General features: G+C 34.0%; 1 protein-coding gene across 50 annotated transcripts in view; it reads right to left on the bottom strand.

Moving 5' to 3' along the window:
* Positions 1 to 23,500, bottom strand: part of RIMS1 (regulating synaptic membrane exocytosis 1) — a 510,553-nt gene that overhangs the window by 175,163 nt on the left and 311,890 nt on the right. For 30 of the 50 annotated variants that reach the window (XM_030929231.1, XM_030929228.1, XM_030929224.1 and 27 more), the window contains exons 1-2: positions 21,996 to 22,354; positions 1,216 to 1,283 (exon numbers count right to left, since the gene is read on the bottom strand). In XM_030929231.1, the coding sequence (XP_030785091.1) occupies positions 1,216 to 1,283; positions 21,996 to 22,095 (168 nt within the window). In that variant the 5' untranslated portion in view covers positions 22,096 to 22,354. Of the gene's footprint in view, positions 1 to 1,215; positions 1,284 to 8,451; positions 8,540 to 18,094; positions 18,400 to 18,705; positions 18,823 to 21,995; positions 22,408 to 23,500 lie in introns of those variants that run through there. The other 20 variants (XM_030929267.1, XM_030929246.1, XM_030929269.1 and 17 more) reach the window with 6 other exon arrangements.

The following is a 23,500-nucleotide window of genomic DNA, read 5'->3' as shown; positions in this document are numbered from 1 at the left end:
AATATAAGAGAAATAATAGGAACAACTGGCAGAGTAACTTAGAAATCATTATTGAAAAATATTTTCATTTATAATATCAACCTAAAAATATTTTTAAATCCTAAGGAATTGATAAAGAAACTGGGCATATCCAGACAAAAATATTATTCAGTGGTACAAACAAACCAAAAAGCATTACCAAGCCACAAAATGACAGGGAAGAACGTTAAATGCATATTGCTAAGTGAAAGAAGCAAATCTGAACAGGCTATAAATTGTATGATTCTAACCATGGGACATTCTGGAAAAGGAAAAACTACAGAGACAGTAAAAAGATCAGTGGCTGTCAAGGACTCAGTGGGGAAGAAAGGAGAGAGGGATCAATAAGTGGTGCCAGGGATTTTTAGAGCAGTGAAACCATTCGGTGTGATACTGTAATGGTGGATACACAACATTATAAATGTGTTAAAACCCACAGAATGTATAACATGAAGTATGAACCTAATGTCCACTATGGACTTTGGTCAATAATAATACATCAATATTTGCTCATCAGTTGTAACAAATGGACCACACTAATGCAAGATGTTAATAACCAGGTAAACAGGTGGAAAGGGGTGGAATAAGGAAGTATATGGGAATTCTGTACTTTCTCCTCAAATTTCCTGTAAACTTAAAACTGCTCGAAAAGGCCTATTAAACTTTTAAAAAGTAAACAACTTGCTTTCTTTCCTATAGACACAAATTATTGGTTGTAGCATGATAAAATTTCCTCAGTTAAAAGACACTCTAGAGGAAATTTCAGTGGACTCCATCCTTGGTTTATAACTATATTTCATTTGTAGCAGAAATTTATACTAAAAGTTGCTTAAAGTGGTTGGCAAATAAGTATACATTTTTAAATGGTTCTAAAATGGAATTAATTGAAATTTAAAAATATATCTACTTATATAAAGGAAACTGATTCTGTATGTTGACTTGTTAATGTTAATATCCATAACCAAACATCTCAATCTTTCTTACAGTCATTATTTAATAATCGTTTTTTACTTAATTTAAAATTTGTTATAATTATTCAGTAATAACTGCTTTTTTCTTCAAAACTGTACTATCTTAAATGAAATCAATATTTGCCCTTACCAAATGAATAATGGAGCAGATATCACATTCAGACAAAGGACAATGAACGAGCACACACATTCCCTAAACTTCAAACACACTTCCCAGAAAACTTACCGAACTAATAGGTGATGTCTCCCGGCTGTGCCACGTGGCAGGATCCAACCAATAATAATCCAAATCACCTGTGCAATAGAAAAAAGAATGAAAAGTGTAATGGTGTTAAAGAGAAGAGTGTATCACTTTAAGCTTTACTTCTTCAATCTATAAAGTAAAGGGTTATAATATCATAAGCTTGAGCATGTACACTGCAGAATGATGCACACCTGTGTTGCAAAGGTTGTGACTTGAATCACTGGAATGAATGTATGCTACAAATGCACTTCATGCAATGAATGGCTACCTTTTTCTCTCATAAATCAGTCTGGAAACACATATAAGTGTACAGAAAATTAATAAAATTGAAATTACTACTACCACCAATGTTATTATTCAAAAGGTAATTATTGCAATTTGCAAAACTCTATCCTATAATTTCAGGAACTTAGTAAAAATGCCTAATGACTTCCTGAATGCTGACTCATCTTGAAATTCTGTGATAAATTAATAGAAACACTGAGATATTTGCAGAGAAAGAGAATTATATTTCCCCCAAAAAGAAAAATTGATCATTGAATTAAAAGCTACTTTAAGAAGTCTTTGAAGTTTAAAAAAAAAGATAAAAATTCATCCTAAACACTTCAAGAAAACAAAAGTTCATTGTGTCCCTCAATAACCTGACTTAGGTCTTGAAAACTACTCCTCAGGATTCTTCTCTCGTTCATGCCCCAATTTCTCATATGGTGGTTCAACCCCTTGTCTCACTCATATTATCCTAAGTGAATCTATTAATATTATAAATCTAATACGAGTGAAACATGGAGTTGAACCACCATATTATATATATATGTGTATATATATATGGTGAATACTCAATCTGCAAAAAATTGTTCCTTACAGGCAAAGGACCAAAAGCTGATGTTTCTGGGTAAGATTCAATGGTGATACTCAACACACTTTATTATGAAAACAGTGCTATCAAGCAGTGCTATTCTATGATATAGTAGAAGCTTTGTAGAATAATGATGTTGAATGGAGAATCTAATTTAATTGGTTTGGTACTGGATAAATATTACACATAGTCTGTCAGACGATTCCAGTGAGCAGCCAGGACTCTTACAGTATCCTGTAATAAAATGGATGCTACAGATATTGCAGCTTAACAAATTTTGCTTTTTCCAACTTTGGTCATACATAGTTTTGTAGCTATCTACTAAACATTGCCAACAAATGTAAATGTAAAAAACACATTCATTATTTTAGCATATAATATTTGTATATATATTAGTATACAATTACACCTCCTTCATATTCTGAATGGCTTCTAATAGTTTTTATCATTACCGATTAAAATATAACATTTTTGCTTAAAGACTTATAAAAAATAAAATCTAACATCTAAATACTTAGTTGTAAACTACATTTGTTTCTTCTATCCCTGTAATTACTGTTTGAAAGATATTACTGAACTTCTAAGCACTCTTAATTGGTCTTTATAACTCAGATTTCACTATTATTAATGGAATAAGCAACACTCAACAAAACATGCTCCTAAAATATTCAGAATCTAGTATTTCATTAACACAAAACATTTTCCTTGATTATTTTTGTAATAGTTGATTAAAGATATTGACTGCCAGGTGGCATAGCTGCAAAATGGTAAATTCACGGTATTTGCTTGTGGAGTCAATACAAAAGCACCTTGGTCCTAACAGCCAATGGAATCCCCAAGGAACTAATTCACTATTACCATTAATTTAGAATCAGGAAATATGTCAGCTGCTTGTGTCTATGGAAATGTCTCAAGTTCATAACTAGCCAAGTTCAATGAAGTGTTGTAATTTTGAAAATCATTTTTTGTGAAGGATTTAAAATTTTTTATACTATACCTTGTGAAAAGTAGGTTATTAAACTTAATAAACACACAACTATCAAGGCAGAAATAAAAGTCAGCTAAATTACACATGAATTTTCTATAAAGAGAACTAGTGTTTTCTAAACCCAGGTCATTATTATTAGAGTATGTAACAAGGCATAAACATGTATCTCTATCTCTATAATTTAGAGTTGTGTATCTTATGATGTCTAGTGTTAAAGTACAATGGATTTCAATAAGATCAATCAATGCCAATTAAACAAAAATCCCTTCAAAATAATACACATGCACGATTGAGCACGTGTATGTTAATATACTTAGTAAAATTAAGTTTTACTTTAATTTAATTCCTCTAATTTCAAATATTAAATATCTATTTAGCAATTTACATGACAGCTCTACTTGACCAAGTGAATGTGCACGTAGTAAAGGAAACCTTATCTGTCCCAAAGCATTGAAGTATTAGAAAATTTGAACTTCCTGGCCGGGCGCGGTGGCTCAAGCCTGTAATCCCAGCACTTTGGGAGGCCGAGACGGGTGGATCACGAGGTCAGGAGATCGAGACCATCCTGGCTAACACCGTGAAACCCCGTCTCTACTAAAAATACAAAAAAAACTAGCCGGGCAAGGTGGCGGGCGCCTGTAGTCTCAGCTACTCGGGAGGCTGAGGCAGGAGAATGGCGTAAACCCAGGAGGCGGAGCTTGCAGTGAGCTGAGATCCGGCCACTGCACTCCAGCCTGGGCCATAGAGCGAGACTCCGTCTCAAAAAAAAAAAAAAAAAAAAAAAAAAAAAAAAAGGAAATTTGAACTTCTTGACTATCTCTAGAAGTAATATGCAGCGTATTTTTAATATCATTATAATGAATAATAATAAAAGATGGAATTCAAACCAATTCTAAGATTGGCTCACAGCAACTCACAGTAATGAATAGCCATTTCAAATACATATTTGTGGTCACCTTCAAAAAGAGATTGTTCTTCCTAGATATTAATAGAATAGATTTCCATTAAAAAAAAAAAAAAGTAAATTTCACAGACCAAGATTCAGAATTATCCTTCCAGGTATTTGCTGAACCTCTTAAAATATTTTCGTCTTTTACTTTTTTGAGTTCTCTATAGCAGGATGTGAGTTGGAACTAAACGAAACATTGAACAAAATATGTTTATTAAATGTTTTTATGCACTGCATACACAAAAAGCCAACTGAGTTCTAAGAACAGGTTTTTAAGTTGAGACAAGGTAAGAAGTGACACATGGACACATACCATGGTCAGCACACACGAGTTAAATATTGTTTTAGTTACACTGTGATATTAAAAATACACACATTTTAATATTTTACAGGGATATTCACTTGGGAAACAGTCTTCTCATGGACAAGAGTTAAAATCTGAAGTCTAAGAACTAAGATAAACTCTTAACTCTGGATTAATATACTAAAAATACCACTTTGAAATGTTTCTTCATATTTCAGAAGTCTATTTAAGATGGTTCCATGCCTACAATGGAAAAGTATGCTTCCACTTCCCCTAGATTATATATAATAGAGGAGCTAACTTTGGAATATATAAGCAGTAATTTGCTATACAGCAAAGTCCTAGAAAGTCTAATTTCACCTAACTAGAGGTCAGGGATAAGAAACAAATATTATTTAATAGTGCTTATTATCTAGGCATTACAATAAAATGAGAAGATACACTTGTTAAATTAAATCATTAATCATACAGTCTATAAAATATTAAAGTGTATTTTATAAATAAATCTATATGTACTGTTGCAAAATTTATATAAATTATCTTTCACAATTGAATTACTGTCATTCATGATTGAATTATTGTCAAAGTTCCTAGCATAGTGAAAATACTGGTCCTCAAATACTTTTTGTTAATTTTATTCTAAATTCAGGCCAATATTCACTCCCTAAACATATCTGAAGGCAAACACTGCATAAAATTAGGTAATACAGATTTTTGTCCCTTGAGCTCAAGGCCTAAAGTAGGGCTAGGTGGCCTCTCCAGATCACGGGGCTTCAGCAAGAACGTCTTTAACAATTTTAAGTAACTTAAAATCAAATTTCTGGTTTTGGTTCTAGGACCAAAAAAAAGGTATAAATCCTTGGGAGAGTTGGATATTATCTCTAGCCATTAGGAGTTCATTAGTGCTCTTGTTTTCTAAATGCATCTTAGAAATTTCACTTTGGATGGCAGCTATGTTTACCACCAAAGATACTCAACATAAATTACAATCAAAGAAATACAAATCAAAACCACAATGAGATAGCATCTCATACCTGTTAGGATGGCCTATTATAAAAATATAAAAAAAAATCAGTGTTGATGAGAATGTGGAGAAATTTTGGAACCTTTCTACATGGCTGATGGGAATGTAATCAGTACAGTCACTATGGAAAACAGTATAAACGTTCCTCAAAAAATTAAAAATAGAACTACCATATGGTCTAGCAATACCACTTCTTATCCAAAGGAATTGAGATTAGAATCTCAAAGATATATCTGCATTCCCATGTTCACTGCAGCACTATTCACTATAGCCAAGAGGTTGAAACAATGTCCACGGACAAATGAACAAAGAAAACGTGGTATAAACATACAACATAGTATTACTAAGCCTGGAAAAAGAAGGAAATCTTGCCATTTTTGACAACATGGATGAAACTTGAGAACCCCGTGCTACGTAAGCCAGATAAGGAGGACAGTGTTATACAAGGAATATAATGAGGAGTATAAGTATAGTATACGAGGAATCTAAAATAGTCAAACTCATGGAAACAGAGAATAGAGTGGCGGTAGCTAGCAGATGGGGAACAGGGGAAATGGGGAGGTATAAGTCAAAAGGTACAAAGTTTCAGTAATACAAGATGCATAAACCCTAGAGATTTACTGTACAGAATTGTGTCTAGAGTTAACAATACTGTGTGTCATACTTAAAAATTTGCTAAGAAGGTAAATCTTAACTTTAAGTATTCTTATTACAAAAAAGAAAATAATAAAGAGGGTGGAAGTTTTGGAGGTGATGGATATGTTTATGGCATAGAATGTGATGCTAGTTTTAGGAGTGGATATTTCTCTCCAAACTCATTAAGTTGTATACAATAAACATGCACAGCTTTTTCTATGTCAAATAAACCTCAATGAAGTGCTTTTTCAAAAAAGAAAAATATTTCCCTTTTAAAGTTCCGCTTTGTTCATAATTGCACTCTGCTTCCATCCTAAAACCAAGAACATCCCTGTGTCTTTCTCTCTGATATGTAACTTTGATAATTCAGGTAAACTTAAGTATTATTGAGTTGATTATTAAGTTATTGGTGTGACAAAGATGTTTGCATTCAGAAATTATTCACACTCAGTGAAACCTCCAGAGTTGAACTACCCCAGAGAGTGATTAAATATTTGCTTGAAGCCGTGCAGTGTCATCCTTATGTTTTACAATTTTAGGACACAGGCAAGGAAACTCAGTAGCTGGTCCAAGGAAAGGGCAACTTTATTAACATATTTGGTAGAGGCAGTATTCTTTCTGGTTGTATGTATTGTTCGTTAATTTGAGAGCAAATTTTTGGGATGCAGACACCACGATGACACAACTCTACAAAGCAGTTATATGGAACTCAGAATCAAAATTTCTGGCTGAATCATAAGCTCAGTCATTCAACTCAGAATATAACTCTCATAGAACCCCTCTTTCTTCTGAGGGTAGAATGAGATCATGTGCACGAAACTGCTTTATAAGTATAGAGCATCACAGAAATCCACATTGTCAGAGTATAAAAATGTATACTAAAAACAGTTTGCATTTTTATAATTACAAGCATTTCTGTCAATTCTAATAGCATGTGCAAACTAAGAAAAAATGTATTTTTCTACCCAGTTTATTTGAAATCTTGAGTAATCACAAAACTTCATTATGTTTTAATTTCTCCATCAACATTATTTTATGCTAATATTTATAATCATATTCATATAACACTTAAAAAATCAGCGATTATGCAGTAAAAAGAACTTTGCACTCAGAGTTGGAGACTTGTGACTAATCCTAAATCTGCCATATTAGGTGCATTCTTTGATAATATCTCCCCATCTCTATTAACCTTGTCCTCTTTTACAAAATAAGAATAGTGCCTTTCCCCTCATAAGCACTTTATGAGGATTAACTGAGATATGTCAGTATTGTGAATTGTAAAGGAGTTTAGAAATACAGCTTAATGTCTCATTACACACTTAAGATGAAGAATATGAAATCATGGTGTTAGAGATCAGACTTACAGTTAATTAGTGATCGCAACCAAAATATAAGTAATATCTGTAATCTTTGCAAAATATGCTTTGAAATGGGCTTAGAAAAATGATGAAGTCCTGTTGTTTGTAAAACTTATTAACTGGCCAGATTATTCAAGATATCCCTAACAATGTTTCCTTGAAGCCAGCTTGCATTATACTTTAAAAATTATTTAGTACACATTAGTCGTAAAATATATTTTAATATTTATTTTCTAATAGGTTGTAAGCTTCCTAACTTTCTGTAATTCATTTTTTGGGTTTATATTCCTTAAAAAATTATCTAAACAATAATAGGATTGATGGTAGTAAGAAAATAACTATTGTAAGTTTAAACATGAAATACAGTTACTGTAGATAATGGAGCTTTGAGAAAACACAGAAAACATTGTGGGTTTGCTTTGAAAAGGGTAATCGGTATTGAGAAATGAAAAGAAATTGGAGATAGTAAATATCAGTCATCGGTTTAATTCTTCCTAGTTTTAAAAGTTATGTACATTTATATAAATTTAGATTTTGAGATAACATGAAGTTTTGGGGTCCAGAAACATTCCCAAAACACCATGATGTTCAATGCCATCTTTCTTACCTCTACATTGGCCTGGTGCTATAAGGCCTTAGATAAATTTTATAAATTAAAATTCCAGAAAACTTGGACAACAAACACACAAACACATACACACACATGCATGCTCACACAACTTTGTGCCTTAGGATTATAAAATAAGGATGTGGTCATGGTCTTCAAGAAATCTAGACCATACTGTATTATCTGTATTAAATGACAATGAAAATGTATCTGAATAAAAGTCTCCAAGGTCATTGATAACGGCCAAAATGCTTTCCACACATAACAGTTTGGAGAAGAATAAATTTCATGTGTAAATATGACCTGAGGCCTAATAACTGAGAACTTTCTCCCCCAGAATCTAAATATAGAATAGTAAGGTAACCTGGATAACAAATCACAAAATTGACAATCTTAGGGATACTTGTTTTTTTCAACACAATGACTCTTCATAAATAAGAATTTGGGAAGTGCTGTACAACGGTGGGAAATATTTTACTGCAACTTTCCAACTGACCAGGATTCCACATTGACACTGAGTATTCCATTCACGTGGGAGAACAGGTTGTCAAGTGCAAAGTCGCGGAATAACCAGCCAGGAAACCCTGTGGAAAAAATTGGGGTTTATTTGTTTTCATTGTTTGGGGACTGGATGTTAACCACAGGTTTAAGAAATTGTTGTGCTGGGCAAGTTCACAGCAGTGACATTACAAGAACAAACTCTACATATAAATATCTTTGATAAAGGAAAATGTTAGTCCTTATCCAGACCCAGGCAACACTAGCAAAACAGCATTAAGTTGAAATAACATTCTGAATGTCAAATCAATTTTTACCTGCCTCTATATTCCAAAGACAAAGAAAAAAAAATGTAAAGATGGATATATGCTTTTAGTGATATAAATGAAAATAGTAAAATGATAATAAAGATGAATTTTAAGGGTACACAGAACAAATTAGAAGTACTTATGTGGGACTGATACTTCTTATTTTAAAATATACTATTAATCTACAAAAAAAGTAGAAAAGTTTATACTGTAGCAAATAGTGGGTAATATAAACAAGTTTTGACACCAGAGATCCCGTGAGTGACTATGAATAGTTTGTTTTTGCCTTTCTTTTCTATTTTATTCTACTTATTTTTTGGTTTGTTTGTCCTTGTTTTTATTTTGGCTATGCAAACAAATAATTTATAGATAAATTAAAGGACTTTATTTTTAAGTTGGAAATTCTTTGACTGGCAGTGGAAAATCACCAGGCATAGAAGTTTGGAGAACATTTTATTTTATGCCTCAGCATTGTTTTTGAGAAAACTTCTAGATAGCCATATTCATAAAACTCCAAAATTACAGCCATAGGAAATGAGATTGCAAAACACTGCAGTCACTGGTCTAAATCTCTGACTCAATGCAAAAGGGGTCAAGCTTTATAAAGTCACTTTTTTTCAACTGTTCTCCAACTCCATGTGACAGAAGTAAATAAATAAGATAAACCACAAAAAATTGAGCACAAAGAAACAATATCAACAAATCCATATGGATTGTATATACAATTTTTATTAAAAAGCAGCCTGTAATCCTAGCACTTTGGGAGGCCGAGACGGGCAGATCACAAGGTCAGGAGATCGAGACCATCCTGGCTAACCTGGTGAAATCCCGTCTCTACTAAAAAATACAAAAAAAACTAGCCGGGCGAGGTGGCAGGCACCTGTAGTCCCAGCTACTTGGGAGGCTGAGGCAGGAGAATGGCGTAAACCCAGGAGGCGGAGCTTACAGTGAGCTGAGATCTGGCCACTGTACTCCAGCCTGGGCGACAGGGCGAGACTCCGCCTCAAAAAAAAAAAAATAAAAAAAGCAAACTAAGTTAATGTTGGTCAAAGATTAACTTACTGACTCAAGAAAGAAATTATCTTCCAGGCATCCTAAATATTTGACTGAATAAATAGTTCTAAATCTATATTTCCAGCATAATTATTTAAAAATATCTTCATGTTAGAACTGTTACTTTAAAAAGTAAGTAAGCCTCACTGACCTAGACTAAAATTGCTCAACGCTGGTTTCTTGGTTTTGTCACAGGTGCAAGAGAATCCAATTCCCAGCTTGCCTGGTTGTTTAAATACATGACTTGACAATCACTAGCTGCACGGAACTACCCACAAGTACACTTTAGAAAGTATATCCTTGAAGATACTGCCCTACAAATTTCTGAAATGTTTAACACAAAGCAACAATATATACAGAAGTCTTTGTGAGGGCTGTGTGGTAAATCAACTTATATTTTCTTTCTTTTTTTTTTTTTTTTGAGACGGAGTCTTGCTCTGCCACCCAGGCTGGAGTGCAGTGGCCGGATCTCAGCTCACTGCAAGCTCCACCTCCCGGGTTTACGCCATTCTCCTGCCTCAGCCTCCCGAGTAGCTGGGACTACAGGCGCCTGCCTCGTCGCCCGGCTAGTTTTTTGTATTTTTAAGTAGAGACACGGTTTCACCGTATTAGCCAGGATGGTCTCGATCTCCTGACCTCGTGATCCGCCCGTCTCGGCCTCCCAAAGTGCTGGGATTACAGGCTTGAGCCACCGCGCCCGGCCTAACTTATATTTTCTAAAACAAAACTATGAATTAATTCACACCATCAAACAACCATGCACCTGGAACACACTACATTTCTAGACAGTCCCTCTCCCCTCGCTGCCCCTACCGTTCCTTTTATTGTATTGTTCTTTATCATTACTATATCAGGGTGTTTACTATATGGATCATGGTGGTGATGATTCTGGTATTATGTGGATCATGCTGCTTCTGCTCCTGCTGATAATCTCCTCTATGAAATAACAGAAAAGAAACTTTCTTTTGGTGTTAGTATCACAAATAATTGCACTTATGCAACTGGCTTTTTTTTTTTTTTTTTTTTTGAGATGGAGTCTCGCTCTGTCACCCAGGCTGGAGTGTAGTGGCGTGATCGCGGCTCACCGCAACCTCCACCTCCCGCGTTCATGCCATTCACCTGCCTCAGCCTCTCAAGTAGCTGGAACTACAGGCGCCCACCATCATGCCTGGCTAATTTTTTGTATTTTCAGCAGAGACAGGGTTTCACTGTGTTAGCCAGGATGGTCTCGATTTCCTGACCTCGTGATCTGCCCACCTCGGCCTCCCAAAGTGCTCGGATTACAGGTGTGAGCCACCACGCCCGCTGCAACTGGCTTATTTTTATGTTAAAGATGTCGTGTATTTGCAATGAATGACACTTTTTTTGTGTTGGGATATTTGTGATTAAATATGCAGCCTAATTTTCTACCCTTATTTTCCCTTACTGATCTTTTCTATGTATTTTAAATTTATTTCACATGGCTACATTTTTACATTTTTGCCACTGTTGTAAATCACTTATGATATTAAAATAGGCTTTAAAATGACATTAACATAGCAATTAAAATCGGATTAAATGAATACGTACACAACACAATTTAGTATATTTATTGTAACTCTATTTTCATTAAAATGCAGTTTTCCCTTAAACTCAAATGCAGTTTTCCCATTAAACTCAAAATAACTTTGATTCAACAGAAAACAACAAAATGGAACTGATGTGCAGGTATTAGTTTACAGTAAATAGCAAGTTATCTTAATTTATTTGAGAGTCCTGCCAAAGGATGGGAAGTAAGTGAAAAGGTCTTCTCATCTGGCAAAAAGCAATAGAACAAAATCTGAGCTCCTAGACTTAATTCCTAGAAAAAAACACTAGGCCCTCACTCATAACTTTACAGCCACAATAATACAAGAGTTTCTTTGGTATTTGACCCCACAAAACCATTAAAGATGCACACTGTAAATGGGAAAATGGTTTGTTCAAAGAAGCACACTGACAACAACGATTATTCACAAGAAAGGGGACAGGGAAACCTAAAGAAACCAACAATAAATACACAAAAACAAACAAATCAGCTAAGAGTCTATGAGCCCTCAACGCTGTGATACTGTGTGTAGCTCTATGAACATAACTGTGTTAAAGAGTGCATGAACAGTTATATATGAACACAACTGGATTAAAGGGCAAAACATTGATGTTAAAACAATATCCATTAAGCAACAACTAAAGACATTATAGCATGTAAATTTTTATAAAAACAAGGATGAAATCCCTTACTTCCTAATTAAAAAAAAAAAGGCTGGTAAATTATAATTCTGAGATAAATTTTAATTAAAACAATGTAAACAAATAGCAATAATCATAACAATAAGCTGGTTGGCAAATATTTGGCACATCGAAAAACTCAGCTGTCAATAATAAGGGATCTAAGCTAAGTTTTTACAATTAAGTCATTATTCATCAACGCAACAAAAAGCAGAAACAGCAACTGTTTATTAAATATTGCTTCAAATTAATCATGAATTTAATTTAAAGATTAAATGCACTGTAAATAACTCTTATCCCTTTGCATGTTCTATTTCCTGATATATTTTGAATGCAGTACAAAAAAACGGAAAAGATCAAGTGCTCTTTGCATAATATTCCCCACACAGAGTAGCTGAATTGTCTTTTAAAGATTCTTAAATCAATGTCTTTCAAGTAAGAGCAAATCAAGTGAACAAAACTATATTTTTAGAGAATTATGTAACTGAATTTGAGGAGTGGAAAAATACTGAATATCAGAGGTCAGAAAAGTCAGGAAACTCCCCTTAATGCTAAAACAACAAGGTTATCTGGAAAGTCCCTAGCAGGGCAAGCGGCCATTTGTGGTTTGGTCAAAGAGTGGGAACCAATGAACAACTGACTAATGTTTAACTTTACATGTCAGCCAATTGTAAACCTACAACTGTAAAAACCCCCAGTGACTCTGTAACTTGCTGTAACTTGTTTGTGTCTGACTATAAAAGACGGCTGAAAACCGAGCTCGGGGTCTCTCCCTAGGATCTGATACCTAGCTGGAGGGAACCGAGTTCGAACTTGAAATAAAGCGATCCCTGCCACTTGGCTTTGTCTCTGGACTCTGGTGGTTGCTTTCAGGGTCATCGCGGGTCTGGGCATTACAAATTAAATTGTGAAATTAAGAGCTATTAGGTCAAAAAAATAAAATTGCAAACCATTAGCACTGATAAACTATTCAATAACACTAAATCTGAAAATTAAAATTACCACTTGAAAGATTACATTTATAAAAAATTAAATGGAATATTATTTTAGTAATGTTAAAAAGTCAATTTTTCATACTTTATAATTTTTTATAAATCCATAACAAAACGTTCCCAATTGAGATATAAGGTGACATCACTCACAAAGACAGTAAATATCTTTAACCCAGTTCTCTCAATAAAAATGTGCACATTTAAGATTGACCTAATAATGTCACCAATCTTAACAATATAGCATCATTCTATTTCACCTAATTTCTATACAAACCAACCTAAATGCTAGCTAAAATCTTACTGATCACAGTAGGATTGAGCTGGAGAAATACAGAATCCATGAGAAATACCAAATTATAGTAATAATAATAATCCCAATATGAAGAAAAAATATCATAGCTTAATTTTATCTTTTATAAAATAAGACATTATGTTATATACAGGTATACTATAAATAAAATTAAAGGCTGGTCTCCATTTTAAAATAAAGGAGCCAGTCAATAGCACCTCCTAAACTCAACCTCAGTTTCTTTTTAACTGGCAAGACCATAAGTAGCGTTTACCTTATAAATAAAATGTTTATTATTCACATTTGAAATATATTTGTAAAGAATTTGTGATAATTGTTGCAACTGTATTCTAATGGCTTAGTTTTCAAATGAGAAACTCATTACTACCCTAGGCTAGCCATTTTGCATTATTTACAGTTGAAAGGGACTAAAAACACTGAAAAACAACATCTGATTGGCCTTTATAATTTAAATTATTACCAAGAAGCTCTATGGTTCTATGTGTTTTTCAAAGTGATGTACTAATAGTTTCACTGAGAAAAAAAAAAATCTCTCACACACACACACACACACACACATACACACACACACACCCCAGATCTTTGGGCCTACCATAATCTCTAACATAATTATCACTGTATCACATTTTAGATCACACATATGGATGTGCACTTAGTTCACAAGTATGCAAACTGTATCCATTGCAATTTAGTTTTGTTAAACCACCCAGGAAATCTGTGGAGAATAAAGCTATTACATTTAAAGACCCTATATAGCAAACTCAAAGGGGTACAGCTTCAAGCAAAAACTTCAGAAAGATTATTCTCATTACAAACCACATGTTTCTTACCAATACTCAAAGGGTCTTTCAGATTAAATAGATGTTTTAGAGCCCCTTATTCTGTGCTTAATTTTTCCATCACTTTTATGCCTTAATTGAATAGCTCTGATTACAGTAAAATCTCATAATAACAAACCTTACATAGAGAACTCTATAACTAAATGTCTGCCTAAAATAAAACTAGCCTCTGAAATCAGGAAATCACAACATATTTGTCAAAGAAGCCTATTGTCATAAGAAACCTAGTCTCTGTCAAGCCATTCTAAACGGAAATAAGCGCAATGAACTTGCAGTCATTCCTGATGTCTTTGCTAATGTCAATGATGGGTCTAATCATCACATATTTATCTTTTGGAGATTTAAGCTTTGGGTGCATTTGTTTATGATATAAAATGGCAGAGCCCATGAAAACAGCAAATAGTAACTAAGGTTTCTTTCTTTTTTTTTTAGCAAGAGCAATTTGAAGCTGGTCTTGGGCTTATTCACTAACCATAGGGAGAAGTGGTGTACCTTTGTGTAGGCAGGACTTTTTCTACCAGTGAATGTCAAGTCCTTTTTTTGTTGTGACTTTTAAGGAAAGGATTATAAACCTGAGTTATGCAAGTCCTTTTACATGGTCCATAATTATATTTAGGGGATCCACGCACTCTTTTAAATTCTAAGTAAAATTTTGTGTGCAAAAGTATTTTTTCCCCTGAGTCCATTGCTTTCTTTATTTCTCAAAGGCCTCTGATCTCTCTCCAAATTAAGAACAAATGGTTAAAGGGACTAAAGGAATGAGTGACTCTGAGTAGGGTAGTATGATATGGACTTGCTGCTTTACCTTTAGCTCCCAGAATTATCCTCTCTTGCAGGTGCCTAGCCTCAGCAGTATGCTTTCATTAAGATCACTATTTAAGCCAGGCACTTAGGAAATCAAAAACCATACTCAGAGAAAATGAGCTTTGTGAGTACATATAGAGAGCAAGGGAATTCACCTCAAAAAGCACTTTCATGACCTATCAAGACTCTAATGAACTATATTTTTTAAAAGCCTTTAATATAGAATAGGCAAGAGAAATATTACACACAAATATACTAACATTTCTTCTCTGATGAATGCCTTAATTTCAAAGATACGTGCCAAATAGGAAAATATAGAAAATATAACAAACTTTATACAATCTAAATAAGTGATTACAGAACATAATCCTGAAATAAAATTAAAAAAAATAAATTAAGTGGATAAAAATGTTGTTGCAATTTGAACCTACTCAGAAGAACAAGTTTCAAGGGCTAAGCATTCTCTAGAGAGAAAAACAACAAACATTGCAGGGCTAACATCCTCTTGTAACAACAACAACAAAAACCCTCAAAGCTACTTATAAGCCTAAAATATATGACAGATGTTATAGTACTCAAATACGTTTGTTAAAATTCACCAGCCATTATATCAATACGCTCCCCTTTCTGAAGTCCGTTTTGAAATTTGTTCAATGTTCACAGTTCATCATGATAAGAATTTATTTCCCAGACATTCAAGATTCATAAAAGTCACATAAAATCTTCTCTAAAACTTACTTAAATTAACTATGCAATCAAGATTTTTGGTTACATTTCTGCAAGTAATTGACCAACTCATAATATGATTCTGACGATTCCCTTCTTAAAGACAAAAGATTGGCCTACTTGAAGCAGGTTATATAAAATCTAAAACCATTTCATTAGCCTACAACTTACAGGCTTGATGATAAGTATTTAAAAGTTTTCTTGACTATTATCATAGTATAAAATAATCACGAATTCTTTCATTAATTTATCTTCTTTTATAAATTGACATGCTTCTTCCCAATCTCCCTAGCCTTAGAAAATTGAGAATGGCAAGCATTTGTTTTACCTATTAAAAGTGTTTACAGATGACCTGGAGAAGGACAGAGGACAATATATATTTGCTGTTCATTGAGATTAATTTTTGTTTTTGTTTTCCAAATGTCTTCTTCATTTCTCTAACAGAACTCTTGCCAGGAACATTCGCAGGTAATACTTCAAAATGAAAATATCTTATTCTCCTTGAAGATCTTCCTAACTATGCACTAATAAATAAATAGCAGCACCCAGTAAAATCAGAAAGTTGGAAGAGACTTGAGCAGATAAACTTCTATGGAATGGATAATCACTTTTCTAATAAAGTTATTGCCCTCATAAATATATGTGTAGAGACCATAATTCAGACTGGTTCCTCAGAAGTAGACACATACATCAATCACATTGTTTTTTCTTTTTCTTTTGTCTCTCATGTACATATGTGTGGGAGCATGAACCATCACTGCCTTAGCCTTCCTCTCATAATGGTGGGTGTCTATTATTAAGAAGAACCAGCAAGTATAAATATGAACACAAGATTCATGATCATTATAAACTGGCAATGATTAGCTACTCTGCAAGCACACTGTTCAATTTACAATAAAATCCTTCCATTCTCACTAAAGAATGTATGTAATTAGTCTAGACTCACAAACTTCAACTAGTATTTGGTAGGCAGCAATCCGATTCAGATTTTTGCAAGTGGAAGGTGGTTACTGCTTTTCCAGTTGCCTCTGACCCTTTGGATTTTGAGCTTGCCTTCAGCAGAAAATGGACCTCTTGAAAAACATTTGCTGAGAAAAGAAGGCAGGAGCTCTCTTCAGCTGCCCTCAGCAATACACACTGAACCTGAGAAGGAGCAAGGGAGCAGTGAGGAGAGCCCTTGTCCCTGGCCAACTTTCAGAGAGCTCCAGTGTCTCTCAGGATTCAGGTCCTCATCAGGCTGCAGCACAACTGTGATGCCTATTTCCTCTCCCAAGGAGTGTAGTCTTAACAGCAGGTGCCCTCGGGACACCTCAAACTTACTCAATGCCTATTTGGCAAAATAGTTACAATGAAGCCAATAAATTCACCACCTTAATTTAAAAGAGGCATATCTCAATAAATAAATAAATAAATAAATAAATAAATAAATAAATAATTTTTTTTTAAAAAGCCTTGGCAGCTAAAACAATACGAACAAAAACAGAAAAAACAAAACAAAACAGAACAAAACAAACAAACAAAAAGCTGTATTTACCCTCTGTATTAGGAAAACTGCATACCTTTAAACATTTAATAATTGTGTCTTTTTTCTACATGAAAATCATCAATAGATGATCTTGAACACTCAAAAGAATGTTTTGCCATTTCTACAGAGAATAACAGGAGAGTCTTTTTCCAACTGGCAGAAGGGAAACAAGGGTCAGAAGGGGTTAGTCACTAGTTACTCTTTCAACCCAAGGTCACACACCTAAATCTCTGATGCAAAAGACTACACTTCTGTTTCCTTCTTTGTGTCTTGGGCTCTCTCTTCCCCTCATCTGAACAGTTTTCCCTTTAGTCCACAGACTAAACACAGACATTTCCATGAATGTGTTCTATAATCAGGACTGTCAATTAGGAGAAACCAAACCTTGTCAGACTTTTTTCTAAACACTTGAAAAGAACAATCTATATATACTTAAATCTTTGTATTTTCAAGAAGATTAAGCTCTGACGTTTTCTAATTTTAGTGAAAGTCACTAAACAGGGAAAGTAAATCTTTGATCCATCAGAGAAGAAAAATGTATACCTTCTGAATTAATTGTATATTATATATATCTCAAGTTAAGACTTAAATGTAATACTAAAATGTATATAATTTAATGTGCACTCCAGATAAACATTTAAAACATAAAAATAACTTCATGTAATACAAGTAATCATTATAGCATCCTAAAATAACATATTTATATAAAGCAAAACATCCTTATTCTCTACTGATAGACTCTAAATGAAACATTTTAATATCTTACTCTTTTGGATAATTAAACAATAAATTCAATTAACTTTACATTTATCCATAGATTAATATAATTTAGTTTACCTGTGCTCTGAGTGCAACGTATGAAGTAGTAGAAACTGCAGAAACCCAGCAAACATAACAGTAGCATCGGAGTGGTTAACTAAATGCCACTGGCACCAAATCTTTAAATTTCAGCTAGCAATGGCAGCAAATGCACAACATAATTTAAAAAATCCACCAAAATAAAAAATTTTAAATAAAATTCCCTGTGGTCCTTGCATTCTAAATCAAAGTCAAAAAAGCCTGCAGTGTCCAACATTATACAACAGTGACACTAAACAAGGCCATAAGTGCTGCTGTCATCAAAACAGATCTCTGCAGTGTACAGATTCTCATTGATTACAGCATTAATCTATAGTGCTCTGTGCTGTACTAAAGTGGCTCCCAGAGTAGCATACACTAAAGCTCTTTTAGCTCTGCAATTAACCATTTCCTAAAACAATGCACAGAAGCTGCTACCTCCCTGCAGCCAGAGAGATGAAACGCTGTGGTCCTTAAAGCTAACACAGAAGAAAAGACTCAGGCAAATGTTCAGGAGCTCATCTTGTACCCACAGACACTCACTGCAATATCTATGGGTTAAGATGACAAGGTTGAGCAAATGCCTGACCGTCAGACCACAGAAAACTCACCTGAAATGATTTGGTTCCATTATCAATCACTGGCAATGGTCCTGCCAAGCCCTGTGTAACAGATCATTTCCTCTGCAGTTTCCCTAACTGAGGAATCTTACTCAGCTCAATGACAACAACTGGCACCAGAAAGCATAAACCAAGAGTATACAATTGATTGTTGGGAACACAGGCAAAAGCGCTTCTTCAGGCTGATCTGGTACGGCCAGCCTAGTGCTAATGGTGGCTCATCTCCAGAGGGCAAAAGGACAACCTCAAATAGGTTTTGCCAGGGAGTTGGGGACAGGAGAAGGTGGCTCATATTTCTGATATTTTTAAAGATGCATATTTTTGATGACTGTAGATGCATAATTCACAATACAATAAATTTCTTTCTGAGACACAATAATTATCCTCTCATTGGGTCACCTACATTTTACTTCACCCATATTTTGTGTTACAGAACAACAGCAACAGTAACAACAAAATTAATTGATTTGAAATTGTTACTATCTCAATTACATTTTTAATGTAGTATAACATTCAGATTACAGAAACAGCAATGAATAATGACATACTTCTCTAATCATCTAGGGATTATTTGCTGAAAAATCAAGGTGGACTGCTTCTAGTTTGTTTTAGAAAATGAAATGGTCAAACGATAACAGAGAGAAAATGAGGAACATCTTTCATTTATTTAAAACAAATGGCACTGTGTTTACTTAAATTACATGTACTTGTCAAAAATAATTATCTCATGAGAAAAAAATTAAAATTGAACCATGGATCATCTCATTACCAAAACAACTGCAAAATATCAGCCTTAAATGAAATCACTAATTTGAACAATTTTTCTCTCTTAAAAGAACATATTTACGGTCTCATTCAGAATACGTTTTTTCTTTTTTTTTTCTTTTCTCAAACTTCCACCTATGCTTAAAGCTGGCTGTAGTCAAAACCTGACCAAGTTATTGTTGGGAAAAGCAAAAGGGAAATAAACATTAATTGAATGCTTATTAAGTGCCAGATATTATACTGTCTATTAATTTTATTTAGTTAATTTATTTCTCATAGGCATATGGAAAAATCAGTAATACTTATCCCATATTAGAGATGGGATTTAGAAAAGCTAATTAACTTGCCCAAAGTCACATGATTTATAAGCAGCAGAGCTGGAATTTGAAGTTGGCTTTGTCTGTTTTGAAAGCCACGTATGAGCTTTTCACTATACCACGGTAGTTAGGAGTTCCTGCAATTATTTTGTTGAATTACTTCAAAGTTATGTCAGTTTTTCTGCAAGTACTCGTGACTTGTTGGTGGTGCAGCGGGGCCCTATAATGATAAACTTCTATTTCCCATGTTTGGAGGTGGTGAGGATTTTCCGGAGCAGCTAATGGGGCTGAAGTCTTATACCTGCTGAACTTGAGTTGCTTCCATTATGATATGGTCATTAAGAAGACATACAGATGGCATGGTCTAGAGGTAGACCTGCTGGCCCAGCAAGTATACAGAAGAGAATCAATAGAAAACGAGTCAAAACTTTCAACAACTAATATACTCATTTTTGTCTGGTTGAAATCACTACCATATACTTTACTTTGACTAGAATTTAAGAATGCATGACTCAGGCTGGGCACAGTGGCTCACGCCTATAATATCGGCACTTTGTGAGGCTGAGGCAGGTGGATCACCTGAAATCAGGAGTTTGAAACCAGCCTGGCCAATATGGTGAAACCCCACCTCTACTAAAAATGCAAAAAATTAGCTGAGTGTGGTGGCAGGTGCCTGTAATCCCGGTTACTCGGGAGGATGAGGCAGGAGAATCGCTTAAACCCAGGAAGCAGAGGTTGCAGTGAGCCAAAATCGTGCCATTGCACACTAGCTTGGGTGACAGAAAGATTCCATCTCCCCCCCTAAAAAAATGCATGAATCATATAAGCCGATGTAGGCTTGTCAACTGAAATAAAACATTTCAATACACTGCATGTGTCTATTGTTGTGCTTGAGTTGTGAGATTTAAAAAAATATTTATTTCTCTATTCCTATTTCTTTTGTTGATTATCCAGTATGGGCTTATTTCAAATTATAAAATCATTTTAAATGTCATTAATCTAATATTTGTCCCTCATTCCATCTCATGAATTTTTATTAATTTAGTATAATTACCTTGAGTTCCCTAAAGTGCCTTGATACAAGAAAATTTATCAAATAGTAACAAATTGCATTTCTAACAGAAAATACTTAATAGACCAAAGAGGGTTTGATAACAAATTGCATTTCTAACAGAAAATACTTAATAAACCCAAACAGGGTTTATTAATCAAAATGGTATTCATGGCTTTCAAAATTGCAGAATCAAAGCAATCAATATTAGAAGAGATTAATGTTGACCTCACTCTAAAATATCCTCTCTCATTTCTGGGTACCACATACTATGAGCTTTCATGCATAGTAACAAGTGTTATTCACTGGAGCCACTGTCTAGGTAAAAGTAGGAAAAAATCTTTCTATTTTCATTTTTTAAATTCCAAAATTTATGTTAACAATATTTACTCATTAAAAATATTTCTACAACTCTTCCATCTTGAGCCATATATATCCTTTTTCTGGGTTATATATTTCACAGCCTCATACTTAGTTGTGATTCCACAGCTATCTCAAAGACCAGAAAACTGATTTCCCTTGGGAGAGAACACATAAAACCTAATATCAATTGCAATTTTGAGCTTGCTTCATATATTCCATTTGACCTTGTGCTACTGTAGTTTAGGTCAAGGCCTGCATTTGTGAAAAGGTTTTGGTTCTTTCACAAGAACCCAGGAACCATTATTTTTAAAAAGTGACACAAACTTCCTATTTTTGAATTGACATTCCACTAATGATGACTGCAATTTGTCATGTATCTCTCATTCTTTGTATGAGATAGTAAAGCATGGAACACACTGACAGAAAAGAAAACCCAAGCACAATTAAGTAACCTGCTATTTTTTTTTATTATTTTCACAGGACATTGATCTTCTCATCTTCAAATCTTTCTTGATGTGGCTATTACACAGGAATAAATCATAAATATAATTAATCATCTTAAAATCTTTAGGGTTATATTATAAACCCTACAATCTCATTTCAGAGAAACAGATTAAAGATAAAGTTGGTAACTGGAAACTTTATTCAATTAAGAACACTGTACACCTGACACACAGAGAATAGAAATATTTTGACTGGAAAATAGATACAGAAGGAGTGTTAAATAGAGATCTGGGTACAACTGGGACAAAAATAAAGTGGGATTACCATTATCTATTTCTTACCAGCAACTCCTCGTCGAGCTTCAATTGTTCTCTCTTCGGAATCAACAGACCTTACTTCTTCCCACCCTTCTGAAGAGACATGAATCCCAGGTGCGCACATGACAGCAACCTTGCAAATAAATCCAGCTTGAGAGATTTAAGCCTTGCTGTTTAAACCACTCTCTGCTGCTCAAGATCTTATCTAAGAAGAGTGTGAAGTGCCTCCTTCATCACTCTGCTTATATCATTGAACAACAGGACCAGCAGAAAATGGAAACTGAAATAAAACATTGGTGTGAGAACAAGAAAGTCTCCTTGCATGACTGACTCAGGTCACTGCAGGCACTGTGCAGTTACCCAAAGGATTGCTTGGATAAAATACTGTAGACAAGCTTCGGTGGGCCTGGTGGTGTGGGGACTGGTAGCATTTACTGAGGAGAAGCATATTGGCATCTCTGTTGGGTTTTAACCAGATCCACAGGATTCAGGAAATAAGCTCTCTGCCAGATGACACTATGCTCCTAGCCATTCCTTCTGTTTACTTATCGCCCAAATTACTCTAACTAGTGTCCTTTGTCCTGCTGTGAGCTTATTTGTGGAGAAGGCTAAATAAAGGATTTTTATGACAATGAAATGGTCATTGGCCCATAGAACGATTTCTTAACATAACTCTTCTGCTTTTGTTCAGTACTATTAAAATTAATTAAATGGGAGCACTTATTATTATATCTTTGATTTATGAAGAAAAACACTTTTTTTGTTTCTTCTTGAAATATTTGAACTTAGGCTGTATTTTTAACTATTATATATTCTTTATATAATACTTACCTCTTATTACATAAACTTTTTAAGGTAGGTCCTCTTTTTCTATTTATTTTTCTATCAGATTCAAATACATATATATGTGAATATATTATATATAGATTCCTATTATATGTGACATGGTACAAAATTAATACACATTTCTGAAATATGAAGAGCTGTACCTTCTGATAAATGAGATGCATATTCCTACTTTATGGAAAAAAATATATATTTATCTACCTTAACTGTAGTCTTTTCACTAAAACAAACAAACTAAAAATTTCACATGTAATTTTAATTTAAGCATATATTCCTGCAGGTAATTATTAATGTTTTGGATTTCAATACAGAAAATGTTGTAAATAGCAAAAATAACACAATCACCTTGCATTTACATATATTTCATACTTCCTAAATAATATTCATGTGCTTCAAAATGAATCTGAGAGGTAACAAAGATGGATAGCATTAACAAGAGAATCAACCATGTAGAGAAACAGACATGGAGTATTACCAAGACTGGTTTATCCTGGAAATGAAATTCCTAAGTCACTAACCTAAGGCTTCTACTTCACCAAACTTTCATTTTCAAATTAAACTTTGGTAGTAATATACAGCCAGAAAGTACAGATAAAAACCTATTTCAATCAAATGCCAATATTTTTAATGTTGAAATATTAATCACATATAATATCTTAGAAATTCCTTTTTATTCCTCCATA

Source organism: Rhinopithecus roxellana, chromosome 4, assembly GCF_007565055.1.
Source record: "Rhinopithecus roxellana isolate Shanxi Qingling chromosome 4, ASM756505v1, whole genome shotgun sequence".
In the NCBI taxonomy this organism is placed as follows: domain Eukaryota; kingdom Metazoa; phylum Chordata; class Mammalia; order Primates; family Cercopithecidae; genus Rhinopithecus; species Rhinopithecus roxellana.
The sequence above is the reverse complement of the archived record's forward strand: the minus strand, read 5'-3'. Positions and strand labels throughout refer to the sequence as shown.